The sequence below is a fragment of the Balaenoptera physalus genome (assembly GCF_965194825.1).
Source record: "Balaenoptera physalus genome assembly, chromosome: 7".
Taxonomy (NCBI): Eukaryota; Metazoa; Chordata; class Mammalia; order Artiodactyla; family Balaenopteridae; genus Balaenoptera; species Balaenoptera physalus.
Genome location: NC_138886.1, coordinates 37,324,192 through 37,348,868, shown reverse-complemented (window position 1 = coordinate 37,348,868; position 24,677 = coordinate 37,324,192). Strand labels below are relative to the sequence as shown.

Below are 24,677 nucleotides of genomic sequence, written 5' to 3'. Positions count from 1 at the left end.
TCTAGCTCCGTAAAAAATGCCATTGGTAATTTGATAGGGATTGCATTGAATCTGTAGATTGCTTTGGGTAGTATACTCATTTTCACAATGTTGATTCTTCCAATCCAAGAACATGGTATATCTCTCCATCTGTTGGTATCATCTTTAATTTCTTTCATCAGTGTCTTATAGTTTTCTGCATACAGGTCTTTTGTCTCCCTAGGTAGGTTTATTCCTAGGTATTTTATTCTTTTTGTTGCAATGGTAAATGGGAGTGTTTCCATAATTTCTCTTTCAGAATTTTCATCATTAGTGTATAGGAATGCAAGAGATTTCTGTGCATTAATTTTGTATCCTGCAACTTTACCATATTCATTAATTAGCTCTAGCAGTTTTCTGGTGGCAGTTTTAGGATTCTCTATGTATAGTATCATGTCATCCGCAAACAGTGACAGTTTTACTTCCTCTTTTCCAATTTGTGTTCCTTTTATTTCTTTTTCTTCTCTGATTGCCGTGGCTAGGACTTCCAGAACTATGTTGAATAATAGTGGTGAGAGTGGACATCCTTGTCTCGTTCCTGATCTTAGAGGAAATGCTTTCAGTTTTTCACCATTGAGAATGATGTTTGCTGTGGGTTTGTCATATATGGCCTTTATTATGTTGAGGTAGGTTCCCTCTATGCCCACTTTCTGGAGAGTTTTTATCATAAATGGGTGTTGAATTTTGTCAAAAGCTTTTTCTGCATCTATTGAGATGATCATATGATTTTTATTCTTCAGTTTGTTAATATGGTGTAACACATTGATTGATTTGCGTATATTGAAGAATCCTTGCATCCCTGGGATAAATCCCACTTGATCGTGGTGTATGATCCTTTTAATGTGTTGTTGGATTCTGTTTGCTAGTATTTTGTTGAGGATTTTTGCATCTATATTCATCAGTGATATTGGTCTGTAATTTTCTTTTTTTGTAGTGTCTTTGTCTGGTTTTGGTATCAGGGTGATGGTGGCCTCATAGAATGAGTTTGGGAGTGTTCCTTCCTCTGCAATTTTTTGGAAGAGTTTGAGAAGGATGGGTGTTAGCTCTTCTCTAAATGTTTGATAGAATTCACCTGTGAAGCCATCTGGTCCTGGACTTTTGTTTGTTGGAAGATTTTTAATCACAGTTTCAATTTCATTACTTGTGATTGGTCTGTTCATATTTTCTGTTTCTTCCTGATTCAGTCTTGGAAGGTTATACCTTTCTAAGAATTTGTCCATTTCTTCCAGGTTGTCCATTTTATTGGCATAAAGTTGCTTATAGTAGTCTCTTAGGATGTTTTGTATTTCTGCAGTGTCTGTTGTAACTTCTCCTTTTTCATTTCTGATTTTACTGATTTGAGTCCTCTCCCTCTTTTTCTTGATGAGTCTGGCTAATGGCTTATCAATTTTGTTTATCTTCTCAAAGAACCAACTTTTAGTTTTATTGATCTTTGTTATTGTTTTCTTTGTTTCTATCTCATTTATTTCTGCTCTGATCTTTATGATTTCTTTCCTTCTGCTAACTTTGGGTTTTGTTTGTTCTTCTTTCTCTAGATTCTTTAGGTGTAAGGTTAGATTGTTTACTTGAGATTTTTCTTGTTTCTTTAGGTAGGCTTGTATAGCTATAAACTTCCCTCTTAGAACCGCTTTTGCTGCATCCCATAGGTTTTGGGTCGTCGTGTTTTCATTGTCATTTGTCTCTAGGTATTTTTTGATTTCCTCTTTGATTTCTTCAGTGATCTTTTGGTTATTTAGTAACGTATTGTTTAGCCTCCATGTGTTTGTCTTTTTTACGTTTTTTTCCCTGTAATTCATTTCTAATCTCATAGCGTTGTGGTCAGAAAAGATGCTTGGTATGATTTCAATTTTCTTAAATTTACTGAGGCTTGATTTGTGACCCAAGATGTGATCTATCCTGGAGAATGTTCCGTGCGCACTTGAGAAGAATGTGTAATCTGCTGTTTTTGGATGGAATGTCCTATATGTATCAATTAAATCTATCTGGTCTATTGTGTCATTTAAAGCTTCTGTTTCCTTATTTATTTTCATTTTGGATGATCTGTCCATTGGTGTAAGTGAGGTGTTAAAGTCCCCCACTATTATTGTGTTACTGTCGATTTCCTCTTTTATAGCTGTTAGCAGTTGCCTTATGTATTGAGGTGCTCCTATGTTGGGTACATATATATTTATAATTGTTATATCTTCTTCTTGGATTGATCCCTGGATCATTATGTAGTGTCCTTCCTTGTCTCTTGTAACATTCTTTATTTTAAAGTCTATTTTATCTGATATGAGTATAGCTACTCCAGCTTTCTTTTGATTTCCATTTGCATGGAATATCTTTTTCCATCCCCTAACTTTCAGTCTGTATGTGTCCCTAGGTCTAAAGTGGGTCTCTTGTAGACAGCATATATATGGGTCCTGTTTTTGTATCCATTCAGCCAGTCTATGTCTTTTGGTTGGGGCGTTTAATCCATTCACGTTTAAGGTAATTATCGATATGTATGTTCCTATGACCATTTTCTTAATTGTTTTGGGTTTGTTTTTGTAGGTCCTTTTCTTCTCTTGTGTTTCCCACTTAGAGAAGTTCCTTTAGCATTTGTTGTAGAGCTGGTTTGGTGGTGCTGAATTCTCTTAGCTTTTGCTTGTCTGTAAAGCTTTTGATTTCTCCATCAAATCTAAATGAGATCCTTGCCGGGTAGAGTAATCTTGGTTGTAGGTTCTTCCCTTTCATCACTTTAAGTATATCATGCCACTCCCTTCTGGCTTGCAGAGTTTCTGCTGAGAAATCAGCTGTTAACCTTATGGGAGTTCCCTTGTATGTTATTTGTCGTTTTTCCCTTGCTGCTTTCAATAATTTTTCTTTGTCTTTAATTTTTGCCACTTTGATTACTATGTGTCTCGGCGTGTTTCTCCTTGGGTTTATTCTGTATGGGACTCTCTGCGCTTCCTGGACTTGGGTGGCTATCTCCTTTCCCATGTTAGGGAAGTTTTCGACTATAATCTCTTCAAATATTTTCTCTGGTCCTTTCTCTCTCTCTTCTCCTTCTGGGACCCCTATAATGCGAATGTTGTTGCGTTTAATGTTGTCCCAGAGGTCTCTTAGGCTGTCTTCATTTCTTTTCATTCTTTTTTCTTTAGTCTGTTCCGCAGCAGTGAATTCCACCATTCTGTCTTCCAGGTCACTTATCCGTTCTTCTGCCTCAGTTATTCTGCTATTGATTCCTTCTAGTGTAGTTTTCATTTCAGTTATTGTATTGGTCATCTCTGTTTGTTTGTTCTTTAATTCTTCTAGGTCTTTGTTAATCATTTCTTGCATCTTCTCAATCTTTGCCTCCATTCTTATTCCGAGGTCCTGGATCATCTTCACTGTCATTATTCTGAATTCTTTCTCTGGAAGGTTGCCTATCTCCACTTCATTTAGTTGTTTTTCTGGGGTTTTTTCTTGTTCCTTCATCTGGTATATAGCCCTCTGCCTTTTCATCTTGTCTATCTTTCTGTAACTCAATCCTTTTTTTTTGCAATCCTTTATTGATTGACATGTAGGTTGTTTCCAGTTTTTTTTTGATATACCGCTGCAACGAACAGCTTTACCTATGCCCATTTATGAATCTAGGATAAATTCCTTAAAGTAGAATTTAAAGAATAGGTCAAATCTACAAACAATAAATAATGGAGAGGGTGTGGAGAAAAGGGAACCTTCCTACACTGTTGATGGGAAAGAAAATTGGTACAGCCACTATGGAGAACAATATGGAGGGTCCATAAAAAACTAAAAATAGAACTACCCTATGACCCACCAATCCCACTACTGGTCATATACCCAGAGAAAACCATAATTCAAAACGACACATGCACCCCAATGTTCATTGCAGCACTATTTACAATAGCCAGGACATGGAAGCAACCTAAATGTCCATCAATAGAGGAATGGATAAAGAAGATGTGGTACATGTATACAATGGAATATTACTCAGCCATAAAAAGGAACGAAATTGGGTCATTTGTAGAGATGTGGATGGACCTAGACAGTGTCATATGGAGTGAAGTAAGTCAGAAAGAAAGAGCAAAACAAATATCGTATATTAATGCAGATATGTGGAATCTAGAAAAACGGTATAGATGATCTTATTTGCAAAGCAGAAATAGAGACACAGACGTAGAGAACAAACAGTATGGATACCAAGGTGGAAAGCAGGGCAGGTGGGAGGAATTGGGAGATTGGGATTGACGTATATACACTACTGATATTATGTGTAAGAGATAACTAATGAGAACATACTGCGTAAAGCACAGGGAAGTCTACTCTGGGGACCTAAAAGGAAGGAAATCCAAAAAAGAGGGGATATATGTATATGTATAGCTGATTCATTTTTCTGTACAGTAGAAGCTAACACAACATTGTAAACCAACTATACTCCAATAAAAATTAATTAAATAAAGAATAGGTCAAAAGGTATGTGCATCGTTACTCTTCATAGTACTGCCAAGTTGCTTGTGTTAAAAAAAAAAAAAGATTGTACCAGTTTATATTTCTACCAACTATGTCTCAGGTGTCTCTTTTCTGCATATCTTTGCCAACATTTTGTAATTTCCCAATTTTTAAATGTTGGTATCTTGTTTAATTTAATTTAACTTTATACAGTTTTAATTTTGACTGTTTACTGATATTCATGTATACTATTGTTGTTGCTGCTGTCTTATGATTTCAATCTATTTATATGTTGTACCTTATGGTGATTTGAGCAAAAATGGCATGATTTCCCAGTAAGCTCGGAAATAACTAAACTCAGAGCAACTATTACTTCAGAAAAATAGAAAAGAAGACTTTCTTGTGTGTCTGTAGGCCAAGTTGCAGGAGAAGAGAAAAGTAATTGGAGTTCTTGCTTGTGGCTTAGTTGCTTGTATTCTTAATGCTGTGTTCTCAGCTGTACTAGTCTGGAATGGAGTTTCTGTCTTGTTGAATTGGGAGGGGGGTGGGTGGGGATGGGTCTTGGTTCAAATACAACAGAAATTGGCTATTCTTAAAGTTGTAGTAGATTTTCTTGAATATATGTTTCTTAGGACCATTTCTAGAGACTTTAAATGGTATTTTTTTAAAGTATATTCTCGAGGAAGTAGATCTGTGGAGCTCTTCACACTGCCATGCTGGAAGTCGATCAGTCCACTCCCCATTGCATTTTAAGTAAACATTCCTCTCTTTCAAAACTGCATCACTTGTTTTGTGTCATAGGGAGTAGTATACATTTCTATTTAGATTTTGTTTCATAAGGGCACTTGCATAGTTTATTTTGGTATCTCTAGTGTTTTCTTGGCACATAATAGGCACCTAATAAATTTTTTTTTGAATAAACGTTAAGGTAAACTCTCAGATAAGTGTCTTTGTGAGTTAATGTGAGTGTGCTAATAAGCTTTTGTCTCTATGATAACCATGTTTGGGATATAGTTTTTGAAAACTTAAAGGGTCCTTCTTTTTTTTTTTTTAATTAATTAATTTATTTATTTATGGCTGTGTTGGGTCTTCATTTTTATGCGAGGGCTTTCTCTAGTTGTGGCAAGTGGGGACCACTCTTCATCACGGTGCGCGGGCCTCTCATTATCGCGGCCTCTCTTGTTGCGGAGCACAGGCTCCAGACGCGCAGGCTCAGTAATTGTGGCTCACGGGCCTAGTTGCTCCGCGGCATGTGGGATCTTCCCAGACCAGGGCTCGAACCCGTGTCCCCTGCATTGGCAGGCAGATTCTCAACCACTGCGCCACCAGGGAAGCCCCTAAAGGGTCCTTCTTAAGGAAGATTTTGGCTTGCAGCATGCCATATTTCAGCAAAGGAATTTTCCTTTGGATAATTAAGAAACCTCTGAAATATTCTATTAAATTTTATACCATCATCTTTTAAAAATAGTAACTTTTAATTTTTATAATTATGTTGTAAGTTCAGAAAATACAGGTGTGCAAAAGGGCAAAGATTTCTTGTGATCTCACCTACTAGAGATGTTTTTTATGTTATGTTTCTTTTAGTTTTTTTAATACACATATACAGTTTTTCCTATAAAATGGCACTGTATATATTACATTTTAATGTGTTTTATTTACCAATTACATAATTATAATATAAATGTTATATAAAATGTGTTTCAGTGGTTGATTTTATTTTATTGTATGAATGCACGATAATAATAAAAATAACATTTGTTGACCGGTAACTGTGTGCAGTGGGTATATCACGAAGCATTTACAAATGTTACCTCATTTAATCCTCACTTCAATCCTTTGAGGTAGACCCAAATATTATTTCCATTTTAGAGATGAGGAAACAGAGGCAGAAAGTATTTAAATCTTTTGCCTAAGGTCATTTAGATAGTAAGTGGTAAAGCCAGCATTGAAACTCGGATGATTTGGCTCCAGAGCCTGGGCTTTTAATTTAAACTGTAATATATTTAACCACTCCTCTTGTTGGATACTTAGATTGTTCAAAGTTTGTACTATTATAAATAGTACTGCAGTAAACATCCTTGTAGCTCTGTATTTTTCTCCTTAAAGCTATTTTGAGGGGTGAGGCAGTAATACATGCACAATGGTTTAAAAAGTTACTCAGGGAAAATTAGGTCTCCCTCACAAATCAGTTATCTTTCTTTCTTATAGGCTACCACAATTAATACTTTCTTGTATATCTTTCCAGGGGCAGTCTTTGAATCTATAAGCATATATGTAGACCCCCAACCCCTATTAAAAACAAATAGTAGCATATTCTAACACATTCACTGTCCCTTGCTGTTTTCTACTTAACAGTGTATCTTGGTGAATTTGTTCTACATCAGAACTTATAGACTGCAGCAGAGCAGCTCTTCCTCCCCTCTCACTTCTTTTCAACAAGTGCAAAGTAAACCATTTTATGGCTGAGGAGTGCTGTACAAATTAGGTAGTAAATTACTTGAAGGTTTTATTATAAGACTTTGAAATATTGCCACCAAATGCTGAAGAGCGGTTTGAGGGGAAGGAGGTGAAATTTTGGATAGGAGGGACAAAGGAGAAAGGACTGTATTTGATTCCTTCATGTGGACTGCTAAAAAGTGTACCTGTTTAAATGTCACCAAAGTTGACCTGATCCATATTTTGTCTCAGTGTTTCTCTTTTGTGCTGAATATATGGGTACGTTTTATTTTTTAATTTTAATTTTAATTTTATTTATTTCTTTTTGGCTGCGTTGGGTCTTCATTGCTGCGCGCGGGCTTTCTCTACTTGCAACGAGCGGGAGCTACTCTTCCTTGCGGTGTGCGGGCTTCTCATTGCGGTGGCTTTGCTTGTTGCGAAGCAGAGGCTCTAGGCGTGCGGGCTTCAGTAGTTGTGGCACGTGGGCTCAGTAGTTGTGGCACACGGGCTCTAGAGCGCAGGCTCAGTAGTTGTGGCGCACAGGCTTAGTTGTTCCGCAGCATGTGGGATCTTCCCGGACCAGGGCTCGAATCCGAGTCCCCTGCACTGGCAGGTGGATTCTTAACCACTGCGCCACCAGGGAAGCCCACATTTGATGTTTTTAAAAGATGTTTCATTTTTTTGGAAGTTGTTATAGTCCATCTTAAATATATACAATGAGGGTATGTGTACCATTTTTCTTTACTCTTTTTTTTATTGTGGTAAAATACATGTAACACAAAATTAACTATCTCAGCCATTTAAAATATACAATTCAGTGGTATGAATACATTCATAACGCTGTGCTACCATCACCATTATTCATATCCATAGCTCTTTTCATCTTGCAAAACTGAAACTCTATACCCATTAAACAATAACTCCCCATTCCCCTCTGCCCCCAGCCCCTGGCAACCACCATTCTACTTTCTATCTCTGATTTTGACTACTCTAAGTACCTCATATAATTGGAATCATACAGTATTTGTTTTTTTGTGACTGGCTTATTTCACTTAGCATAATATCCTCAAGGTTCATCTATGCTGTAGCATATGTCAAAATTTCCTCCCTTTTTAAGACTGAATAATATTCCCTAGTATGTATATATCACATTTTGCTTATCTATTCAGTCATTGATGGACATTTAGGTTGCTTCCACATTTTAGCTATTATGAATAATGCTGTGAACATGGGTATGCAAATATTTCTTTGAGATTCTGCTTTCAGTTCTTTTGGGTACATACCCAGAAGTGGAATTTCTGGATCATATGGTAATTCTATTTTTAATTTTTTGAAGAATCGCCATGCTGTTCTCCATAGTAGCTGTACCATTTTACACTACCACCAACAGTGTACAAGGGTTCCAATTTCTCCACATCCTCACCAACACTTGTTATTTTGTTTTTTGGGGTTTTTTCCCCCTGTTTTTTTGATAGTAGCCATCCCAATGAGTGTGCAGTGGTATCTCATTGTAGTTTCCCTAATGATTGAGCATCTTTTTATGTGCTTTTTGGCTATTTTTATATCTTCTTTGGAGAAACGTCTATCAAGTCCTTTGCCCATTTTTGAATTGGGTTTTTGTTACTGTTGAGTTTTAGGAGTTCTTTATATATTCTGGGGATTAATCCCTTATCAGATATATGATTTGCAAATATTTTCTCCTATTCTGTGTGTTACCTTTTCATTCTGTTGATACTGTCTTTTGATGCAGAAAAGTTTTTAATTTTAATGAAGTCTAATTTGTCTATTTTTTGTTGTTGTTGCCTGTGCCTTTGGTGTCCTATCCAAGAAATCACTGCTAAATCCAGTGTTGGGCAGTTTTGGCCCTATGTTTTTTTCTAAGAGTTTTCTAGTTTTGGGTCTTGCATTTAGGTTTTGATCCATTTTGAGTTAATTTTTCTATATGATGTTAAATAAGGGTCCACCTTCATTTTGTGCATGTAGGTACTCAGTTATCCTAGCACCTTTTCTTTCTTTTTCTTAAATTAATTTTTATTGGAGTATAGTTGATTTACAATGTTGTGTTAGTTTCTGCTGTACAGCAAAGTGAATCAGTTATACATATACATATATCCACTCTTTTTTAGATTCTTTTCCCATATAGGTCATTACAGATTATTGAGTAGCGTTCCCTGTGCTATATAGTAGGTCCTTATTAGTTATCTATTTTATATATATGTCAATCCCAATGTCGCAATTTATCCCTCCCCCCCTTAGTAACCATAGTTTGTTTTCTACAACTGTGACCCTATTTCTGTTTTGTAAATAGGTTCATTTGTACCATTTTTTTTTTAGATTCCACATATAAGTGATATCATATATTTGTCTTTCTCTGTCTGACTTAACTTCACTCAGTATGACAATCTCTAAGTCCATCCATTTTGCTGCAAATGGCATTATTTCATTCTTTTTTATGGCTGAGTAATATTCCATTGTATATATGTACCACATCTTCTTTATCCATTCACCTGTCGATGGACATTTAGGTTGCTTCCATGTCCTGGCTATTGTAAATAGTGCTGCAATGAACATTGGGGTGCATATATCTTTTTGAATTATGGTTTTCTCCAGGTATATGCCCGGGAGTGGGATTGCTGGATCATATGGTAGCTCTATTTTTAGTTTTTTAAGGAACCTCTATACTGTTCTCCATACTGGCTGTACAAAGTTACTTTCCCACCAACGGTGTAGGAGGGTTCCCTTTTCTCTACACCCTCTCCAGCATTTATTGTTTGTAGATTTCTTAATGATGGCCATTCTGACTGGTGTGAGGTGATACCTCATTGTGGTTTTGATTTGCATTTCTCTAATAATTAGCAATGTTGAGCATCTTTTCATGTGCCTCTTGGCCATCTGTATGTCTTCTTTGGAGAAATGTCTATTTAGATCTTCTGCCCATTTTTTGATCGGGTTGTTTGTTTTTTGATATTGAGCTGCATGAGCTGTTGGTGTATTTTGGAGATTAATCCCTTTTTGTTCACTTCATTTGCAAATATTTTCTCCCATTCTGTGGGTTGTCTTTTCATTTTGTTTATGGTTTCCTTTGCTGTGAGAGCTTTTAAGTTTCATTAGGTCCCTTTTGTTTATTTTTGTTTTTATTTTCATTACTCTAGGAGGTGGATCAAAAAAGATCTTGCTGTGATTTATGTCAGAGAGTGTTCTGCCTATGTTTTCTCTCTCTCTTTTTTTAAAAAAATTTATTTTTTTTAAAAATAAGATTTTATTTATTTTTGAATTTTTAATTGAAGTGTAGTTGATCCACTGTGTTGTGTCAGTTTCAGGTGTATAGCAAAGTGATCCAGTTATAATACGTACACATCTGTTTTTTTTCAAATTCTTTTCCCTCATAGGTTACTACAAAATATTGAGTATAGTTCCCTGTGCTATACAGCAGGTCCCCGTTTTCTGTTTATATTTAGTAGTGGCAGCACCATTTCTTTTTTTTTAAAATAAATTTACTTATTTATTTATTTATTTTTGGCTGCATTGGGTCTTCGTTGCTGCGCACGGGCTTTCTCTAGTTTTGGCGAGTGGAGGCTACTCCTCGTTGTGGTGCACGGGCTTCTCGTTGTGGTGGCTTCTCTTGTTGTGGAGCATGGGCTTTAGGCGCACGGGCTTCAGTAGTTGTGGCATGTGGGCTCAGTAGTTGTGGCTCACGGGCTCTAGAGTGCAGGCTCAGTAGTTGTGGCACACGGGCTTAGTTGCTCCGTGGCATGTGAGATCTTCCCAGACCAGGGCTTGAACCAGTGTCCCCTGCGTTGGCAGGCGGATTCTTAACCACTGCGTCACCAGGGAAGTCCCAGCACCATTTCTTGAAAGGACGCTTTTCCCCATTGAATGTTCTTGGTACCCTTGAAAAAAATCATTTGATCATATATGTAAGGCCTTATTTCTGGGCTCTCTAGTCTCTTTTATTGGTCTATATGTCTGTCTTTATGTCAGTAGCATACCGTTTTGATTTACTATAGCTTTTTAAAAAAATTTATTTTATTTATTTATTTTTGGCTGCTTTGGTTCTTTGTTGCCATGCGTGGCTTTCTCTAGTTGCGGCAAGCAGGGGCTATTCTTTAGTGTGGTGTGTGGACTTCTCATTGCTGTGGCTTCTATTGTTGCGGAGCACGGGCTCTAGGCACGTGGGCTTCAGTAGTTGTGGCACGTGGGCTCAGTAGTTGTGGCTCGCGGGCTCTAGAGCTCAAGCTCAGTAGTAGTGGCGCATGGGCTTAGTTGCTCCGTGGCATGTGGGATCTTCCTGGGCCAGGGCTCGAACCCGTGTTCCCTGCATTGGCAGGCAGATTCTTAACCACTGCACCACCAGGGAAGCCCTACTATAGCTTTTTAGTAGGTTTTGAAATAAGGAAGTATGAGTCCTCTAGCTTTGTTCTTCCTTTTCAAGAATATTTTGGGTATTTGGGGTCTTTTGAGATTCCATATGGATAGGGTTTTATATTTCTGTAAAAAAAAAATTGGGATTTTAATAGCAACTGTGTTGGATCTTTCAGTCACTTTAGGAGGTATTGACATCTTAACAATATTAAATCTTCTGATCCATTGGGAATAATAATATATTATTTTGGTTTTTGTGAAGATTCAAGATAATGTTCATGGCAAGAACCAAGCCATCAGTAAAATTAGTCCATCACCACCACCCTTCTAACTTAGATTGTTTGATTGAATAAAGTATTATCAACCTATGATAAAATTATTAACCTGGTAATGTGGTTTCTTCTTTTTTGTGATAGATATCCCAGAGGAGGAAGCCAGATATTGGACCTACAAATTGGAGCAAATCAATGCCTTGGGAACTGACAATGAGGTAGGAACTGTTTTTTACAATGTAAAGAGTGTCTTTATAGGACACTTTAAGGGAGCGACCCAGGAACATGTTGAAGAATGACAGAATTTAAACTGCATTAAAGAAAAAAGGTAGCTAGAAGATTGCCTATTATTAGAAAGATCTATCTGCTTTTTCTTTTCTTCCCATTGTCCCCCAGAAGTGGCTGAATTGGCACTAGTCTGGCTCTAGACTGTTGGGGAGCAAGCTTATACTAGGGAATCTGTCCTCTTGTTACACAGATGAGCAGAAGCCTTTTTTTTCTGCTTATTCCCAGATTTTTGGATATGTATCCTTATTGTGTGCTCTTTTTAGGAATGTTTAGACTATTGCATTGCTTAGTCCCGCTGTCCTAACTTATTTCCAGAGATGAGTTTTGTGCACAGAATAGAACACAATCAGCTCACCCTGGGCCAGCAAGAATGGGGAATGTTTTTGTTGGTGGTGGTGGAGGGAAAAGATAAGTTTTCTTATTTTAGGGCATGTTGGGCTATTAGAAAATTTGTCTGGTAGGCAACCTGTTCGGAAACGTCTGGTAAGCAACGTCATGAGAGAATCTGAAGCTCAGGGTATGATGAGGTCGGGCATAGAGTTTGGATTTATCAACATATTTATAGCAATTGAAGTCATAGGAATAGAAGAGCTCACTCAGGTAAAGTATGTAGAAAGAGTATTGAAGAACAGGGACAAAACCTTGGGAAACATCAAAGGTAGAATCCTGAGAAACAAAAGAGACTGAGGAAGAGCTGCCTGAAAGAGAGAGTAGGAGAACCAGAAAAAAGTTTATGGAACAAAGGGAAAAAAAAGTTTTGAGGCAGAAATTCTTGACAGTGTGAAATATTACCGAGAGCAAAGAAGATGAGTGATGAAGTGGAGCCATTGGATTTGTCAATTAATGATCAATAGCCACAGGTTAGTACGGGAAGCCAAAATGCAGTGATTTGATGAGTGTGTTAGTTTCTCAGGGCTGCCAAAACAAAGTACCACATACTGGTGGCTTGCAGCAACAGAAATTTATTCTCTCACAGTTCTGGTGGCTAAAATTCTGACATCAGGTGTTGGCGGGATCAGTTCCTTCTGGAGGTTTTGAGGAAGAAGCTGTCCCATGCCTTTCTTCTACTTTCTGGTGCTTCCTAGCAGTCTTTGCTGTTCCTTGGCTTATAGACACATTATTTCAGTCTCTGTCTCCACTATCACATGCCTTCCTGGGTTGTGTCTGCCTATCCTCACGATACATTCTCATCTCTTTTTGTGTCTGTGTTCAAATTTCCATTGATTTTTGTGGGGGCACCAGTCATTGGATTAACTCGATTACATCTGTAGAGACTCTATTTCCAGATAAGGTCACATTCATAGGTACTGGGGATTAGGACTTCACAACATATCTTTTTATTTTTTTTTTGTAGGCAGATTATGTCTTGCCTCACTTTTAGTGATGTTAAAAATACACAGTGGACTCAACTTGGTGTCAGCCTATTTCATCCATTTTAAAGTGATCCTACCAGCCTTTTACCTAATGGTTTTAGCAGCAAATAATAATCATTATTTTATTAGGGTTGCACAATGATGATTTTCTAATTATATCATCTCTTCAACATTTATTATCTATGATTTGTCTGCCTCATTAGCTATTTGGTTCACTTGAAATAAAGTCCGTGCAAGAAAAACATTCTCTTTAGCAATTTTCAAAATAATGAGCTGTTGCATAAGCAGCTTCTCAAGGTGACCAGTGAGTTGTTTTCTTTTTTTTAGTGGCATATTATTATCAATTTATGAATTTTGATATATTTGTGTTTCAATCCATTGCAATCTTTATTCTTTTTGATGCTAAACTTGTCTCATCTTTGGTTAATGGGAGCGTCTTCCTTTCTTTTTTCTATTTTTATCATGAAAAAATTTTAAACAAATATAAAAGTTGAAGGACTAGTAAAATGAAACCTGTACACTTATCTCCAAGATTCAGTGATTATCAAAATATGGTCATACTCGCTGCAAAACCATTTTAAAAACACAATGTAGAATCTTATCTTTTTTTTTCTGATGGTGTGCAACAGTTCCCATCCACAGCAGCCTCTTGGGTCAAGACTGGCCTAGGGATCTACCACTTGACAGAGTGGAAATGTATCACTATTTATTACTTTTCCTACTCATGGAAAATTAGGTTTTCACTATTATAAATGCATGCTTCAGTGAACATCTCTGACCCTGTTTCTCTCTGCTTATGTATGGGAGATTCTCTGGCTATATATCTGGAAATAGAATTGCTTTGTTGTGGAATGTGCTCTGTGTAACGTTACTAGATGTTGCTAAGTTGTTCTCTAAAATAATTATACCAATTTATATTCCAGTTTTTCTGCTGCTCTGTATCCTTACTGATACTTGTTATTGCCAGATTTAAAATTTGTGCTAATCTAATGAGTTTAGAGCTTTATCATTTAAATTTGCATTTGTCCGTTTATTGGTGACATTCATTTAGTCATTTATTCACCAGATAACTTATTGAGCACTATGTACCAGGCCCTGTCGTAGGTGCTTGGTATACATCAGAAGTTAAAACAAAGATCAACGTCCTCTTGGATCAAATAAGAGGAGACAGACAATAAGCAGGAAACGTAATAAATATAGTTAAGCATCAAAAGTTGAGAAGTCTTATAGGAGGAAAACCTATTTTCTCCATGCAGTTTTTACACTTCTTTTGTTAGGTTTATTCCTAATCATTGTGAATGGTATTTTTAAAAATTACACTTTCTAATAGGTCATTGCTCTCTATATAAGGCAATGCTGCTCAATTTTTTTTTTTTTAGTATTGATCTTATTCACCAACTCTTATTAATTCTACTAGTTTAGAGATTCCTTTGGGTTTTTTAGTTTTTGCATCTTTGAATAATAAGTTTTTATCTCTTTTCAATACTTATGTCTTATATTTTAAGTGAAATTTTTACATATGTTTTTATTAACAGACTTAAATATTAAGCAGTTTGTAGAGAGGGCTTCCATATCACATCTTACCCGCCCCCTCCCTCTAGTTTTCCTTATTATTAACATTTTACATTAGTATGGTACATTTATTACAATTAATGAGCCAATATTGATATATTATTATTAACTAAAGGTTAATATTTTATATTTCTATTTATTTTGTTTTATTAAATAAAAATCCTTAGTTTTTTTTCAAATTTCCTTAGTTTTTATTTCATGCGTTTTTTTGGTTCCATTACCCCATAAAGGACACTGGGTTACATTTAGTTGTAATATCTCCTTAGGCTTCTCTTGGCTGTAATATTTTCTCAGACTTTCCTTGTTTTTGGTGACCCCTTATTTTTAAAAATTCATTGTGTAAAACATCCTGTGTAATTTTTAATGGTGAAAGTGGGGAAGCCTTGTCTTTTTCCTGACTATAAGGGGAATGCTTCATAAATCTTGAAGTATGATATTTGCTGTAGATTTTGATAGGTACGCTTTATCAGATTAAGGAAATTCCATTTTCTTTCTGATTTTCTAAGATATTTTGTCATGAAAAAGTAAGGGATTTTATCAAGATCTTTTCTGCATTGTTCGATCACATAGTTTTTCTCCTTTAGTCTGTTTGTGTGGTGAATTGCATGAATAGATTTTCAGATATTGAACTGTCCTTTCATTTAAAGTCCTTCTGGTCATGATACATGAAAATTTATATGCCAGCATTCATACATATGCGTACATATTCACACAGAAATATAAAGACTTATTTATCATAAATAAATGTCATATGATTTGGTTTGGTAATCTAGGATTTTTGCATCTGTATTCATAAATGAGATTGGCCTATAATTTTCCTTACTTGTACTACTTTTATTTTCTTGTACATAGGTATTATGGATTTTTTTCCTTAGCTCTCTTAATATTATTAATTAGGCTCTAGCTGGTCTTCAGCTTTCTGCTTTGGACCTGAAAGAGATTCATTAAATATGTCTGCTGGAAATATCTACTCTCATCTATTAAGTCTGAATTCTTCTAGTTTAATGCTTAAAGTTTTATGATTTCGTCACTGTTGTGCCTGTGTACTGCCTATAAAAATCACCATTATTTATAATAGTTATTATAACCAAGTCCCTTTGTTACTTTGGAGTGGGTTGTTTAGCCTTTAAGAAGTTTTGAACTTTTTTATGATTGACAGTTTTACTAATACTCTTATATTGTTTAAACTGTGCTTGACTTCTGATCCTTCCCCTAAAGGAAATAGTAATAGCACTGTCTACCTCTGATATTTGTATTGTAGTTTGTTTCTTGTAAAGTACTTTATATATAAAAGTATATTTATATACAAAAAGTGTTTTGTATTTTGTATCCAACCACTTGAAATGCCCTTCACCACTAACACTCATGTGTAAACCACCATCAACTTTCATCTGGACAATTGCAATAATTAGTCTTATTTCCCCTCTGGTTGCCTACAGTTCTTCTCACACAGAAGCCAGAGTGATTTTTAAAGTATAATGAAGTCATATCCCTCTGGTGTTTAAAACTTTACATACCTTCTCAATAGACTACAGTAAAATCTAAACTCTTTACCATGATTACAAACTCTATTCCCCCAGTGCCTGGAACAAGGCCTTGCACATAATAGGCACTCAAGAAATATCTGTTGAATGAATGACTCCTTCAGTGTTAGAGAAGCTCTGTCTTGCCCAGAATCTTACAGTTTATTAATAAATGGCAGAGTCAGGATGAAAACTCATATTTGCAACTTATATTTGCAAGTTGCTAGACCAAGTTATGTTTTCCCAATCCTCCAATGGGCTCTGAACCAAACCATTTTTTCTTCCAGACTCTGTGTACCTGTGTTAATTTGTTTATACCTTTTTCTTTTTGTTTTGCCTTTCCAAATCTTGTCCATCTTCAAGACTTGAACTTAATTTGGCTCCCTTTTATTGAACTTTCTTTTCATGGCTTCAGTACTCTGTTTTTTGGTGGTGATAGTGGTGGGTTGTGTTGGGGAGGTTAGAGTATAACTGGGAAGGGGACACTAGTAAATACCAGATGTTGTATTACATGCTTACGTAAGTAATTTCACTTCCCACGTGACCTTGTGAGGGAGGAAGCCTCATCTTTTTAAAGATGGAGAAAACTCAAGTCTCAGAGAGGTTTTCAGTTCCATCACCCAAATGGGGAAATCTATATATTATTTGAGTTTTCTAAGTCCTCTGAGCTTCTAAGGCTAAGCCTTCTACAGCTGCCTGGTAGAGCTGGAATGGTGCCCAGGTGCCCTTGGTCAGAACAGCCTTCCTGCTATCCTGCTCTAGCCTGTTACATTGGGCCAATGCCACATCTGATAGTCTGGCCTGTATGTCAGGATCACACAGGGAAATCAGCAGGACGATCTGTTTCTGTTTGATAAGAAATTTGACTCCAGTCAAATGCTAAACCTTTTTATAGGTAGCTATAGTTTTTTTGTTGTTGTTTTGTTTTGTTTTTCTCCTTCTTCTTTACTTGGGCCTCTTACCATGTTTGGTTTTTTTTTTTCTCCTTTCTGCCTCTAGTATTCTAGTCAAGAAGAAAGCCAGAGGAAACCATTGCCTACTGCTGCCGCCCAGTGTTGTAAGTGAGAAACTTGTCTTTGAATCTCTTCTTAATCACAACTTTCTGTTAGTTCTCCAAATGTGGCTTATTTTGAGTTGGGGAGGTTGGAGATGTGGTATGTATAAACAGGAGATATTCCAGAAATATACCTTATTCAGGCCCACGCTGCCAATGGCTATCTGTCCTTTAGCTTTAAGAAGAGATCTTTTGGTTTTGTGTGGCTGTAGGTAGGGCAATGGTACTCTTTTTTTCTCCATTTGCCCGCTTTTACCCCTGGAGGAATGATTTCTCCCATTCTGTCCCCATTTATCTGTTATTATCCTTTAAGACTCAGTTTAAATGTTACCCCCTCTGGGAAATCTTCATGCTGTTTCCTCCTTCTCCACAGTCTAGCTTAGATCTTTCCTCTGCTTCCATAGTATCCTGTACATACATCCATCATATAACCTATCATATATTATAATCTATGTATATTTCTTTGACAAGAAAGCAAAATTTTTAAAGGTATAGAGTCTTCCATTTGTATTCCTAGTATCTGGCTCAATACCTGATACATAGTATAGTAAGCCTCAGTAAAGTTTGATAAACGATTAACTGAGTGAGAGAACTTGTCATTTCTTCTGAGATTAACTTATCCAGACCATACAAATTCCTTTTTGAAATGAGCCGTGCATTGTTGGTATATTGGTATCTTCTCAGCTTCTCTCAGAACAGCTTGAAGAGATACCGAAGGACTGACTTGAAATCAGTTCTCTTTCACTTTTTCAACCTGTGGGGGTGGGTGTGCATATGTTGTGTTTCTTTTGTTTTGCTATAGTGTTTCTGAATCAATGCCAAACTTTTAGTAACTGCAGGTTGATAGTGGTGGTGATAGTGGTAGTAGTTATTGTAGTAATACTAGTAATAATAAGAACCACAGCAGCTAACGTATTTTGAGGTTTTATCGTATGCCAGATGCTGCTGTAAGAGCTAAAATATACTAACTTATTTAATCTTCACAACAACCCTAAGACATAGATTTTACTGTTTTCCTCATTTTTAAGATGAGGGAACTGAGATTGAGTTATTTGCCACAGATCACATAGGTAGTAAGTGGTGAAGTAAATATTCAGATATAGACAATCTGACTCTGTAGCCCATGCATTGAACCACTATGTTATACTATTTCCTTCATATTGTTTCTGAAAAGGAAAACCTCCATTCATGGTTTATAAATCCATTGGATGCCTTCCATTCTATTGGCTACTTACTTTCCTGATAAAAGTAAGACCACTGGCAGAGGTCAACACTTTTTCTTTATTTAAAGAAAACCTATTTTTCATATGACTTATTACTTTTGTTTTTGCCATTTAGAAACTAGGATTTATCAAATATTTAGGGTCATGGGAGACCACAAGAATCTGAATTGAAGACCAAGTTGTGAATTAAAGTCTATAGGTCATTTCCAAAACTCATTGCAATGAGCTAATTTTGAGTTTTTAATCTTTTAAATCTTTTTCCAGGACTGCTAATGAGACCTGAAATAGAACGATTGAGATTTCTCTTGCCATTCCTTCCTGGGTCCATTTGATGAAATGCAGTTCACGTGATTAAAGAGCAAATGCCTAGAGGGCAGGAGGAAATAAGAGGCTATAATAATCAGCAACTTTATTAATTCTCTTACATTTTTTATATGTTTACCAGCTAATTTGTTTTTATATGCATAGACTGTTCCTGTCTTTTGACTACTCCCTAATATATATATGTATTTTTTTTTACCATTTTTTTTAATAGATCTTTATTGGACTATAATTGCTTCACAATACCGTGTTAGCTTCTGTTGCACAACAAAGTGAATCAGCCATATGCATACACATGTCCCCATATCCCCTCCCTCTTGCGTCTCCCTCCCACCCTCCCCATCCCACCCCTCTAGGTGGTCACAAAGCACCGAGCTGATCTCCCTGTGCAATGCAGCTGCTTCCCACTAGTTATCTGTTTTACATTTGGTAGTGTATATATGTCAATGCTACTCTCTCACTTAGTCCCAGCTTCTCCTTCCCCACCGTGTCCTCAAGTCCGTTCTCTATGGCTGCGTCTTTATTCCTGTCCTGCCCCTAGGTTCATCAGAACCATTATTCAAAAAAGATCTTGCTGTGGTTTATGTCAAAGAGTGTTTTTCCTATGTTTTCCTCTAAAAGTTTTATACTGTCTGGTCTTACATTTAAGTCTTTAATCCATTTGGAGTTTATTTTTGTGTATGGTGTTAGGTAGTGTTCTAATTTCATTCTTTTACATGTAGCTGTCCAGTTTTCCCAGCACCAGTTATTGAAGAGGCTGTCTTTTCTCCATTGTATGTTCTTGCCTCCTTTGTTGTAAATTGGGTGCCCATTATGTGTGTGGGTTTATCTCTGGGCTTTCTATCCTGTTCCATTGATCTATATTTCTGTTTTTGTGCCAGTACCATACTGTCTTGATTACTGTAGCTTTTTGGTATAGTTTGAAGTTGGGGAGCCTGATTCCTCCAACTCCGTTTTTCTTTCTCAAGATTGCTTTGGCTATTTGGGGTCTTTCATGTTTCCATACGAACTGTAAGATTTTTTTGTTCTAATTCTGTGAAGAATGCCATTGGTAGTTGGATAGGGATTGCATTGAATCTGTAGATTGCTTTGGATAGTGTAGTCATTTTCACAATATTGATTCTTCCAATCAAAGACATGGTCTATTTCTCCACCTGTTTATGTCATCTTTGATCTCTTTCATCAGTGTTTTATAGTTTTCTGAGTACAAGTCTTTTGCCTCCTTAGGCAGGTTTATTCCTAGGTATTTTATTCTTTTTGTTGCAGTGGTAAATGGGAGTGTTTCCTTAATTTCTCTTTCTGATTTTTCGTTGTTGGTGTATAGGAATGCCAGAGATTTCTGTGCATTAATTTTGTATCCTGCAACCTTACCAAATCCACTGATTAGTTCTAGTAGTTTTCTGGTGGCATCTTTAGGATTTTCTATGTATAGTATCATGTCATCAGCAAATAGTGACAGTTTTACTTCTTCTTTTCCAATTTGTATTCCTTTTATTTCTTTTTCTTCTCTGATTGCTGTGGCTAGGACTTCCAAAACTATGTTGAATAAGAGTGGTGAGAGTGGACATCCTTGTCTTGTTCCTGATCCTAGTGGAAATGCTTTCAGCTTTTCACCATTGAATATGATGCTTGCTGTGGGTTTGTCATATTTGGCCTTTGTTATGTTGAGGTAGGTTCCCTCTATGCCCATTTTCTGGAGAGTTTTTATCATAAATAGGTATTGAATTTTGTCAAAAGCGTTTTCTGCATCTATTGAGGTGATCGTATGGTTTTTATTCCTTAATTTGTTAATGTGGTGTAGCACATTGATTGATTTGCATATATCGAAGAACCCTTGCATCCCTGGGATAAATCCCACTTGATCATGGTGTATGATCCTTTTAACGTGCTGTTCGATTCTGTTTGCTAGTATTTTGTTCAGGATGTTTACATCTATGTTCATCAGTGATATTGGTCTATAATTTTCTTTTTTTGTGATACCTTTTTTCTGGTTTTGGTATCAGGATGATGGTGGCTTCATAGAGTGAATTTGGGAGTGTTTCTCCCTCTGCAGTTTTTTGGAAGAGTTTGAGAAGTATCGGTGTTAGCTCGTCTCTAAATGTTTGATAGAATTCACCTGTGAAGCCATCTGGTCCTGGACTTTTGTTTGTTGGAAGATTTTTAATTACAGTTTCAGTTTCATTGCTTGTGATAGGTCTGTTTATATTTTCTAATTCTTCCTGGTTCAGTCTTGGAAAATTGTACCTTTCCAAGAATTTGTCCATTTCTTCATGGTTGTCCATTTTATTGGCATACAGTTGTTTGTAGTAGTCTTTTATAATCCTTTGTATTTCTGCAGTGTCAGTTGTGATTTCTCCTCTTTCATTTCTAATTTTATTGATTTGCGTCCTCTCCTTTTTTTTCTTGGTGAGTCTGGCTCAGTGTTTATCAATTTTGTTTATCTTCTCAAAGAACCAGGTTTTAGTTTTATTGATCTTTGCTATTGTTTTCTTCGTTTCTATTTCATTTATTTCTGCTCTGATCTTTATGATTTCTTTCCTTCTACTGACTTTGGGTTTTCTTTGTTCTTCTTTCTCTAGTTGTTTTAAGTGTAGGTTTAGATTGTTTGAGATTTTTCTTGTTTCTTGAGGTGAGATTGAATTGCTATAAACTTCCCTCTTAGAACTGCTTTTGCTTGGTCTCATAGGTTTTGAGTCATTGTGTTTTCGTTGTCATTTGTTTCTATGTATTTTTTTTATTTCTTTGATTTCTTCAGTGATCTCTTGGTTATTTAGTAGTGCACTGTTTAACCTCCATGTATTTGTGTTTTTTGCAGTTTTTTTCCTGTAATTGATTTCCAGTCTCATAGCGTTGTGGTCAGAAAAGATGCTTGATACGATTTCAATTTTCTTAAATTTTCCAAGGGTTGATTTGTGACCCAAGATGTGATCTGTCCTGGGGAATGTTCCATGTGCAGTTGAGAAGAAAGTGTATTCTGACACTTTTGGGTGGAATGTTCTATAAATATCAATTAGATCTGTCTGGTCTGTTGTGTCATTTAAAGCCTGTTTTTCCTTATATATTTTCTGTTTGGATGATCTGTCCATTGGTGTAAGTGGGGTGTTAAAGTCCCCTACTGTTATTGTGTTACTGTCGATTTCTCCTTTCATGGTTGTTAGCATTTACCTTATGTATTGAGGTGCTCCTATGTTGGGTGCATAAACATTTATAATTGTTATATCTTCTTCTTGGATTGATCCTTTAATCATTATGTAGTGTCCCTCCTTATCTCTTGTAACAGTCTTTATTTTAAAGTCTATTTTATCTGATACGAGAATTGCTACTCCAGCATTTTTTGATTTCCATTTGCATGGAGTGTCTTTTTCCATCCCGTCACTTTCAGTCTATATGTTTTCCTAGGTCTGAAGTGGGTCTCTTGTAGACAGCATATATATGGGTCTTGTTTTTGTATCCATTCAGCCAGTCTGTGTCTTTTGGTTGGGGCATTTAATCCATTTACATTCAAGGTTATTATTGATATGTATATTCCTATTACCACTTTTTTAATTGTTTTAGGTTTGTTTTTGTAGGTCTTTTTCTTCTCTTGTGTTTCCTGCTTAGAGAAGTTTCTTTAGCATTTGTTTTAAAGCTGGTTTGGTGGTGCTGAATTCTCTTAGCTTTTGTTTGTGTGAAAAGCTTTTGACTTCTCCATCGAATCTGAATGAGATCCTTGCTGGGTAGAGTAATCTTGGTTGTAGGTTATTCTCTTTCATCACTTTAAATATATCCTGCCACTCCCTTCTGGCCTGCAGAGTTTCCACTGAAAAATCAGCTGATAACCTTATGGGGATTCCTTTGTATGTTATTTTTTGTTTTTCCCTTGCTGCTTTTAATATTTTTTCTTTGAATTTAATTTTTGTTAGTTTGATTAGTATGTGTCTTGGTGTGTTTTTCCTAGGGTTTATCCTGTATGGGACTCTCTGTCCTTCCCGGACTTGGGTGACTATTTCCTTTCCCACGTTAGGGAAGTTTTCCACTATAATGTCTTCAAATATTTTCTCCGACCCTTTCTTTTTCTCTTCTTCTTCTGGGACCCCTATAATTCGAATGTTGGTGCATTTAGTGTTGTCCCAGAGGTCTCTGAGATTGTCTTCAATTCTTTTCATTCTTTTTTCTCTATTCTGCTCCTTGGCAGTTATTTCCACTGTTTTGTCTTCCAGCTCACATATTTGTTCTTCTGCCTCCATTATTCTGTTATTGATTCCTTCTAGGGTATTTTTCATTTCAGGTATTGTGTTGTTCATCTCTGTTTGTTTGTTCTTTAGTTCTTCTAGATCTTTGTTAAACATTTCTTGTATTTTCTGAATCCATGCTTCCATTCTTTTTCCGAGATTCTGGATCATCTTTACTATCATTACTCTGAATTCTTTTTCAGGTAGATTGCCTATTTCCTCTTCATTTATTTGGTCTTGTAGGTTTTTACCTTGCTCCTTCATCTGTGACATTTTTTTGCTGTCTCATTTTTTTTTTTTTTTTTTTATGAGCTGGATTGTGTTCCTGTTTTACTGGTTGTTTGGCCTGAGGCTTCCAACACTGGAGTTTGTAGGCTGTTGGGTAGAGCTGGGTCTTTGTGCTGAGATGAGGAACTCTGTGAGACCTCACTCCAATGAATATTCCCTGTGGTCTGAGGTTCTCTGTTAGTCCAGTGGTTCGGACTTGGAGCTCCCACTGCAGGAACTTCTGCCTGACCCTGAGCTGGCAAAAAAAAAAAAAGAGAACAATAACAAAGTAAAAAATAAAATTAGACTAGGAAACTAACAGATATGTTAGAAAGAATGTAAAAATAAAAATATAGATGAATCAACAACCGGAAGGTACATCAGTACCACAATAGTAAAAAAGAGGAGGAGGGAAAGAAAAAAAAAAAAAAAAGGGTTGTGGGGGAAGGCCTTGGCTGTGGAGGGCGGGGCCTAGGCAAGGGTGAGGTTTGGGTGGTGGGTGGGGCCAATGCTCAGGACTCACAGGGTTGGAAAAGGCCCTGGGGGCTGTGTGGGGTGGGGCTTAGGCTCAAGGAACAGTAGGGGCCCAGGTGTGCCCCCCACCCCTGCTCTCAGAGGGCAGGGGACCTCACCTGGGAGCCCAGCAGGCTTCCTGGGCTCGAGTGGGCGGGGCAAATGCCCTCCTCTCTCACCACTCCCGTCTGGGGTCTGGGAGGGCCCCTCCCGCCTGCCTCTCCTGATCTCCCCGGCCTCCCTCCTATGCCCAGAAAGACCCACACAGCCTGGAGGGGGCTTGGAGGGCAGGGGATCGCCCTGGGAGCTCAGTAGGCTCCATGGGCCTGAGTGGGTGGGGCAGTCACTCTCCTCTCCTCTTCCGCGCCTCCGGGATGGCCCCTCCCGCTTACCTCTCCTATTCTCCCCTTGGCCTCCTTCCTGCGCCCCCAGGACCCACGCGGCCTGCACGGGGCTTGGGGGGAAGCAGCTTGGGAACTCAGCAGGCTCCGTGGCCTGAGTGGGCCAGACTCCCTCCCACCTGCCTCTCCTGATCTCCCTGGCCTCAGGGGCACCCATCTTGTCTGGCCTCCACTTCTCCTCTCCCCTTGGTCCCCCTACGTCCTACTGGCTCACTCTGGGGTTCCTCCTGTCTCCTTGGGGGTCAGAGACCCCCACCAGCTGCCGGCAGGCACCGTAGTTGTGGGGAGACACTCTCTAATATATTTTTTTTTGAAAAATTTTAAACTGTAAGTTTAAAAAGGAAAGTGGCATTTACCCTTTACTAGATTCAGTAATTAACATCTTGCCACATTTGCTTCTCTTCCTCCCTACCACTCTTTCCCATTTCTG

General features: G+C 37.3%; 1 protein-coding gene and 1 long non-coding RNA gene across 6 annotated transcripts in view; one reads left to right on the top strand and one right to left on the bottom strand.

Annotated features, from left to right (window-relative positions):
• Nucleotides 1–24,677, top strand: part of UNC13B (unc-13 homolog B) — a 243,211-nt gene that overhangs the window by 73,611 nt on the left and 144,923 nt on the right. For all 5 annotated transcript variants that reach the window (XM_082468359.1, XM_082468356.1, XM_082468357.1 and 2 more), the window contains exons 6-7: nt 11,646–11,719; nt 17,257–17,314. In XM_082468359.1, the coding sequence (XP_082324485.1) occupies nt 11,646–11,719; nt 17,257–17,314 (132 nt within the window). The remainder of the gene's footprint in view (nt 1–11,645; nt 11,720–17,256; nt 17,315–24,677) is intronic.
• The window catches only part of LOC309663862, a 113,562-nt gene continuing 106,213 nt past the window's right edge, over nt 17,329–24,677 (bottom strand). Inside the window, exon 3 of the long non-coding RNA XR_014265504.1 lies at nt 17,329–23,589. This is a non-coding gene — a long non-coding RNA (uncharacterized lncRNA). The remainder of the gene's footprint in view (nt 23,590–24,677) is intronic.